Source organism: Halyomorpha halys, unplaced genomic scaffold (assembly GCF_000696795.3).
Source record: "Halyomorpha halys isolate HHAL.00 unplaced genomic scaffold, Hhal_1.1 Scaffold777.1, whole genome shotgun sequence".
Taxonomy (NCBI): domain Eukaryota; kingdom Metazoa; phylum Arthropoda; class Insecta; order Hemiptera; family Pentatomidae; genus Halyomorpha; species Halyomorpha halys.
The window spans coordinates 509,542-517,687 of NW_027107689.1; the positions used below are offsets into that span (position 1 = coordinate 509,542).

Here is an 8,146-nt window from a genome sequence, read left to right on the forward strand (position 1 = left end):
CATTGAATAAAAAAAATATTCTATATGAAACAATTAGGTAAATTTAATTAAGCATTAATGCTAATATTATATATATATAAATGATTAACCATATTATTTCAAATTATGAAGAAAATGGTCAGGGGTGTGGTCAAAAGAAAACAAAAAAATAGTTAACCACTATTTATTTGTCGATATTTTGCCCTATTTTGTAGGGCTTTATCAGGGTTAAAAAGATACAAAAACAACTAAAAGTATTTTGACATAGTAGGATAATTAGATACAAAAAGGTATATTAAGTTAGGGTTACAATTATTTAATTTAGATTTCCGATCTCTACGAGTAGCCTTGATGAGGGCTGGAAATTCTGGCCGAAAAGTTGACACTATTAAGTAAGTTTTTTTAACTTATTTGTGTTATTTTCTGACCACACCCCCAACCATCTTCTCTTCATATCAAATTATTTAAATATAAGTGAAAAGAAAATTATATACAAATGAACAAAAAGAAGAAATAAAAATAGTATTAATATAAAATAGGCAATGATAAGAATATAAAAAAAAAGTTATGCAAACTATTAGGTCAAAAATGAACAGGAGACGTAATAACATGTAGAACTTGAAAAGCAGATATGAGAAAACAAAATTTAACACACTAAAAGATGGAAAATAAAGTTGAGATTAAATAAAAATAAAATTTAATATGATAATAATAAATAAGTAAAGAGCAAATCAAAACTACCCACTTGTTTAAGTTGAGAAATTTCGAAATACTGACGAAAGTCGGAAGTATACATAGTGGAGGGGAGGCGACCATTAATGGTTTTATTTCAAATCTGTGAAATACAAGAAAGATATAAAATTATGATATTAATAGTAACTATAAGAACCATCTAATTTAGAAAAAAACTAAATATAAATTAAATGATATAATACGATAGTAGATGATAGTTAGCCACTATGTTTCTTACAAGGCGATATGCTTTTGATAGCAAGAAGCATTTGTGTAAAATCACACTGGGTTACTGTGAGGAGAGAAGGAAAGGAATAAAAAACATTACGGGGTGTTAGACAATGGATATTTTATTGAATTATATAAAAATTTTAATGTATTTTTCCTCTTGGATATTAATTGGCAATTTAATTGATTGGAGGTTATTAATTTGGCATTGCTCAATTCATTCTGATGATATTCTTAATGGCTACAGAGTATTTATAAGAAAAAAATATTTTTTTTATATTCAGAGTTATGGTTTTCCGACTTGTGGGATTTTGCCTGCAGCTCCTCATTTTACTAGAGGACAAGGACTAATTTGTTTTATTTGTTAAATATCAATAAAAATGATTGATGCAAAAATCTTAGGACCTCATTAAACCGGAGTTGGACAAAAATAGCTTACATTGTCATGGATACGATATTTATTTATCAATGGTTCATTCATGAATAAGGGTTGTATCCATGGCAATTTTAGCTATTAGTTTCAGCTATAGCTAATTTTTACCCATATCAGCGTTAAACCTACATTAAAAAAAACACAATTATAAATTTTTTTTATTTATATATAGTTTTATTGTATCTATACGTATATTCCACATTCCGATAACATCTTAGCCATTTCTATTGGCCATTTTTAAAACATTTTCCTTTTACTCTAGTCATATTATCAAAATCTATTTTCTTTTATACAACTCTATGAAGTATTTGTTATAATTTATTTAAATTTTTTTTTTATTTTATGTCTACCATATATTAACTAATGCTTTACACAAGATTTATTTTTAAAAAATATATATTACTGTTAAAATTATATCAATTAAGTTATAAGTTATACTAATGCAGTTTTTTTTCATTTAATATAATTTTTATTGTTATAATCATTTTATTTGCTTAATTTTTTCAGCCTCTATAAACGAGATGACCGATGTTTGTTCCTGTACGTTCATCAGAACTCTGATGATTTCCAAATGTATTTCTCATCGGCACTTCTTAGGCAGAGGTTTTTCGAGCTAATATTGGAGATGACAGCAGATCAGGCGGGAATGGTCATGGATCTTGATACAGCATTGTCGTCGGAACATATCAAGGTTTAATTTTTATCATTATGAAATTATTTGTTATTTAAAGTTTATTAATGATGAAAAGAAACAAAAATCACTGCTACAAGATTATCTGAAGATTGCAACCGAATGCTTTAACTGAAAAAAAGCAGTTAATAACTAACCAGTTGATTCAGCCATCCTCTTGAAAATTGTTTTCGGATGAAAAGCCCACAAAATATTTGTATTTTTAAGAAACCTGGTTCATTCCTGATTGTTTTTCACACAGTTGAAATCATGAGCATCAATGACTTTAAAAATTATAAATATAAATAAATATACTATTTGTTGAGTTCACCTTTTTTTTATAAAATACATTATGTCATGGTTTGATGATACTTATTATATATACTTATAATTTTTAGTTCGAATATGATATCGACGATAATGGAAAAAAAGTAGTTCTCGGACGGGGAACCTACGGCATTGTCTATGCTGCGAGAGACCTGAACACCCAAGTTAGAATTGCCATCAAAGAGATCCCCGAAAAGAATTTAGGGTAATTAATATTGTATGAATATTTTTTAGCCATACAGCAGTCTCAGTTTTTTTTTTCTTTATAATTTTTCATTTAATTTTGTTTTTAGTGATGTTCAACCGTTGCATGAAGAAATCAAATTGCATTCTCAGCTGAGGCACAGGAACATCGTCCAGTATTTAGGATCCGTTTCGGAAAATAATTACTTTAAAATCCTAATGGAACAAGTTCCTGGAGGTATAGTGATGTATATTCTCATATTGGATATTTCTTTATTGTTTTGTATTTGAAGCACTTGATCATAAAACATGGAAAGCAAAAAAAAAAAAATTAGAATCAACATCAATGTTTATTTAGTTATTATCAATCAAAACGATTGAGGAAATATTGAAATAATTTATGCGTTCAGAACATCTGTTGACTGATTCAGTTTTATTATCGGGTAGATTTAGCTCAGCAGATGCATGGGGATATCAGTTATCGAGGTTAATCTATGACATCGCCCAAAAATAAGAATGGTAAATCAATCAATGTAAGTTTGTTTTATTACACAAAAAAACCTATTTTCTATTATGTATATATAGTTGACCGTAAAAAATTGATATATAGGAAGATGGTCAGGGTTGCGGTCAAAGGAGAAACAAAAATAGTTTACAACTATTTATTTTCCTGTATAGGAAGATGGTCAGGGTTGCGGTCAAAGGAGAAACAAAAATAGTTTACAACTATTTATTTTCCGATGTTTTGCCCCACTTTGTAGGGCTTCATCAGGGCTGTTCTCCCGTCTCCAGTTATAAACTATTTTTGTTTCTCGTTTGACCGCAACCCTGACCATCTTCCTATATAACTATTTTCTATAAGTTCAAAGAACAAAGAATTACAAAATAAAAAAAAAATTGGTAAACATTTGGAAGAAAAAATAAATAAAATTATTTCAAATTTTAACAACAAAAATTAAAAAAAGAAAAAAAAAACAGCTCTAACATAAGGATATATTTTCAAATGTATTAGTTTTAATAACCAATTTTCATAATGTGGAATAGTTCACTCTGGTTCTTAGCACCTTGATTTAGTTACCTTTGGTTGATTTTATAATTTATGTTGTAGCATTATTGTATAAAAAATATTTTTATGAATCAGAATAATATATTATCAAATTATTTACCTAAATGCTGACTCATATTTTTTTTCTTACTAGGAAGCCTTTCTGCCCTGTTACGCTCCAAATGGGGACCTCTGAAGGGGAATGAATCAACGATAATCTACTACACCAAACAGATTTTGGAAGGTCTAAAGTACCTCCATGACCAAAAGATTGTTCACAGGGATATTAAAGGTTTCATTTATTATTACTATTTATAAGATTAGATATTATTATACTATAAGTTTATTATTTTAATTTTTTTCTCTTCTATTTCTTATTTTGTTATCTGTTGGAGCTAGTGGTGCAAAAAACCAATCTCTTCCCCAGATTAATGTGCTCGCTGGTTTCAGGTTAAAATAAAAAGAGAGGACCTGAAATAAATCTCACAAAAAACAAAATAATGAAGAAAATGAAATAATAAATAAATAACCTTTCAAGTGATATACAAAAATTTAATGATAATAAAATACAAACAAATGAAAATAAAAGAAATTATCCTGTACAAAATTAAATAAATTATAAAGCAGTAAAATATTTATATTAGTATACAAACTAAAAACTTATTTTGGTTGTAATAAAGAAATCATTAGGTCTTTTAATGATTTGAAACAAAAAATAAAACTTGAGGTTTGCTGAAAAAATAAAAAAATAGTCACTCACAGTAGGTAGCTGTGGGTTTCGATAAGTGCATGTCGATAATACCTCTCATGTCTAATATATCTCATCTGAGATGGCTGCCTTCGATGAGCTGGTTAATATATGATGATGGATGAGGGTAGCTGGGTGAGAAATCCAAAAAAACTCCAATGCCTCCTCGATACCCACTATCCACTGCCTTATCAGTAGTTATATACCCCACTGCCTTCGGTATTGTTGTACATATGCTACACCACAGCGATGTATTTCTAAACACGCACCACAATAAACCTCTTTATGTAACAAATTTAAATACTAAGTAACTTATAGTTAAAAAAAATAAAATTAAACTTATAATTAACAAAATTGAAAACCACTTGGAAAGTAAATATCATTTAAATTATATATTTGTTAATATGGAGTGAGTGAGCTCTATGATTCATATTACCAATGCCTAAAAATATAACAGAGTTTAAATTTAAAAATATAAAATTAAATGAAAATAGTCGTTTTTCTTTGTACATATTGTTTATATGAGCATTAGTAGTTCTAAATTTTTTTAGTATTATTTACTATAAATTGAAAAAAAAAAAAAAAAAAAATCCTGAGCTCATTATGAGTCATAACATTGTATCATCTTATTAAAAGTTGATTTGATCAGTCAAATTCTTTGATAATAAAGATTTTATCAATTTCCTTGTTATGTAATAATGAGTTGGGAATTATTGTTTGGTGGAAAGAAAAAATTAGAACTAATTTAAGGGATAGGCTAGTGAAGGGCCTATGTAACATGTTTTGATTTTTTGAATCTTTAGTGTAGATGCCTATCTAGCTAGTGTGAGATACTCTAACCTCAAAGTCCGATTAATAACTGAGATACCTAGATGTAGAAAGGGTCATGTACACTTCAAAATGTAACAAGCCTCAACAAAAAATTGAACCTCGCTTTCTTAAAATTCACTTATTTTAACATAATCCTTTCATCGACTTCAGAAATAAATCTGTTTTATTTCTATATTTGAAATTCTTCTTATTAAAATCCCTATATTTTTAATTAAAATTCTACTGTTATAATATTTTTTAAAAAGTATATTAATTCAGTTGTTCTTTTTATGTTTTATATATATTTTTACATCAGATGTATTAAATTATCTTATGAATTTCAGGTGATAATGTCCTTGTAAATACGTACAGTGGTGTCGTTAAAATATCAGATTTTGGAACTTCTAAGAGGCTGGCTGCACTTTGTCCTAATACGGAAACATTTACTGGCACTCTGCAGTACATGGCGCCCGAAGTTATAGACAAGGGACAAAGGGGTTATGGTGCACCGGTAATATATTAATTTTATAATATTAGTTTCAGTTTTAATGTAGAATATAAAGTTATTTTTAATGGTGGGTTAGTTTTTGACAATAGATGTTTATATAAGGAGAAGATGGGCAGAGGTGAAGCCAGTGAATATGAAATAAGCCAAACTCTGATATTTCAAACTTAAATTTCAGGCCTTCATTAGAACTAGGTGTGAACTGTAAACTCTGTTATATTGTAATAAATGCAATAATGTATAATTGGAATATTGTAATAAATGCATTTGTTGTAAACAGTGCACTCTGTTGCATTTATTGTTCAACTATTCCTGTTTTGCATAAAATTACCAACTGAATAACAACTGAAAATAAGAGAAGAAAATGTTATATCAATTTGCAAAAAGTACTTCCGTGTGTTGTATACATGAAACAATATTTTAGTTGTGTGACTGAAGTGAGGAGGATTGTATTGGAGGATATCCAATGAATTGGCGGAAATATTACAAAAATTAAAAAAAAAATTATATATATGATGTAAAACTGTTATCAAAATGTTTATTGTTAAATAGCTTTATATTAAAAAAAAAAATGGGTCTAATGTGATACATAAGATTTTTTCTCAATTTTTTTGTTTGATATCTTATTTTTATTTTTATAAACAATAATTTTATATTATTTATAAATAAACTTTTCGCTTTCTTGAGACTGGCTATTATTGTTTGAATAAATTAAATTGTATCCAATTTATGTCTCCAAAACAGTTTATTTCTTTAAAAAGCCAACGTTTCGGCCGATCCGACCATCCTCAAGGACAATCTTAAATATAAATTTACATTCACATCAATAATTTAAAAACTTTTTGCAGGCTATTCTGTCCAGGTCATCAATTTCAGTCAAAATTACCCTATTTTGACACTCTTCACATTAAGATTAAAACTAATTAATTACAAATCAATTTAACATTATTATCAATTTCTTATCACAACCTATAATAATAATGTTGAATTGATCTGTAATTAATTAGTTTTAATATTAATCTGAAGAGTAACAAAATAGAGTAATTTACTGAAATTAATGACCTGGGCAGAATAGCCTGCAAAAAGTTTTTAAATTATTGATGTAAATGTAAATTTATATTTAAGATTGTCCTTGTGGATGACTGAATTGGCTGAAATGTTGGACTTTTAAAGAAATAAATAGTGTTTTGAGACCTAGATTGGATACAATTTAATTTATTCAAACAAAAATTGTATATATTATTTGCAGATATATGTTTTATAGACTCAGTTTTATGTATAGGGCTCATGTCCTATTATATTTACTGTTTATTCTTTCCCTAAATATTATACAAAGTGCAATAATATTATATACATATCACAGATAAATTTATTTTATTTTTATTCTAAATCAAACATAATTTATTTGAATTACTTGTTTAGGCTGACATATGGTCTCTTGGTTGCACTATAGTCGAGATGGCTACTGGTAAACCACCATTTATTGAACTCGGTTCGCCCGAAGCTGCCATGTTCAAAGTTGGCTATTACAAACAGCATCCTGGAATACCCGAAGAGCTCTCTGAGAAGGCCCAAGCCTTCATCAAGCGCTGCTTTGATGCTGATCCCAGCAAGAGGGCGACTGCTTCTGAGCTTCTGGAAGACCCATTCCTAAGCGAGTAAGTAAAATTTTGTTAGTAAATTTTGTTCAAGTTGGTTATAGTATCTTATTCTTCAATGTTATACTGTAAATGCTCAATTTAATAATTTAAATATTCACTGATAAGTGGGGAGCAGGATGGCTCAGTAGGTAAAGTGTGCTACTAACTGCAAGGATGAACCATGTTTGAATCTGGCTGTGGCAGATAATTGTTTATTCTGTTACTCTATCCGTGAGTCAACCCTGTGGATTCAAGTAGCCCTTCGGGGACGACCTAACCTCTAGTGGGTATCCTTAATTGGGGAAAAACCTGGCAATTGAGTGTGATCTTGAACAAATCACCTTTTTGTTTAAACGTTGTTCAGAAAACAGTACTTCCTTACAATGTACCGAACCCCTGACCCTCTGTGGGTTATAAGTGTACAGATTATTTCTAGTTTGGCCTCTATATCTCTTATCCAGTTAATTTTTTTGGTCACTTTTTTTTTTACTGTTTTTAAAATAAAAGAGAACAATATTACCATCATCTGCTATCTTTTTCACTAAGGTAATTGAACTGTGATTTGGTTCCCTTTTATTTAAGAGATAGTTTAAATAAAAAATTATAAAATAATATTATATGGATAGAAGACACATTGTATCATCTAGAATATTGGTTTTATTAAAATTTGTTATACAAGAGAATAAACCTAGGAGGAGGAGGATTTCAAAATATTAATTTTTATATTAAGAAAAGGAAAATATTGGAGCTTATATTAAGAAAAGGAAAATATTGGAGCTTATATTAAGAAAAGGAGAATATTGGAGCTTATATTAAGAAAATTTTTTTTTGGAAGTACTTATTACT

At 28.4% G+C, this 8,146-nt stretch overlaps 2 protein-coding genes across 9 annotated transcripts in view; one reads left to right on the top strand and one right to left on the bottom strand.

Moving 5' to 3' along the window:
• Positions 1 to 8,146, top strand: part of Ask1 (apoptotic signal-regulating kinase 1) — a 44,350-nt gene that overhangs the window by 13,815 nt on the left and 22,389 nt on the right. For both annotated transcript variants that reach the window (XM_014429203.2, XM_014429204.2), the window contains exons 11-16: positions 1,880 to 2,063; positions 2,441 to 2,574; positions 2,663 to 2,790; positions 3,752 to 3,889; positions 5,500 to 5,666; positions 7,083 to 7,318. In XM_014429203.2, coding sequence (XP_014284689.1) covers positions 1,880 to 2,063; positions 2,441 to 2,574; positions 2,663 to 2,790; positions 3,752 to 3,889; positions 5,500 to 5,666; positions 7,083 to 7,318 — 987 coding nt within the window. The remainder of the gene's footprint in view (positions 1 to 1,879; positions 2,064 to 2,440; positions 2,575 to 2,662; positions 2,791 to 3,751; positions 3,890 to 5,499; positions 5,667 to 7,082; positions 7,319 to 8,146) is intronic.
• LOC106686097 (uncharacterized) overlaps positions 1 to 8,146 on the bottom strand; it is a 31,335-nt gene that overhangs the window by 8,295 nt on the left and 14,894 nt on the right. For all 7 annotated transcript variants that reach the window (XR_010843074.1, XR_001343947.3, XR_001343950.3 and 4 more), the window contains 3 exons: positions 7,075 to 7,310; positions 4,358 to 4,602; positions 725 to 814 (listed from right to left, as the gene is read on the bottom strand). The gene's annotated coding sequence lies outside the window, so the exon portion shown is untranslated. The remainder of the gene's footprint in view (positions 1 to 724; positions 815 to 4,357; positions 4,603 to 7,074; positions 7,311 to 8,146) is intronic.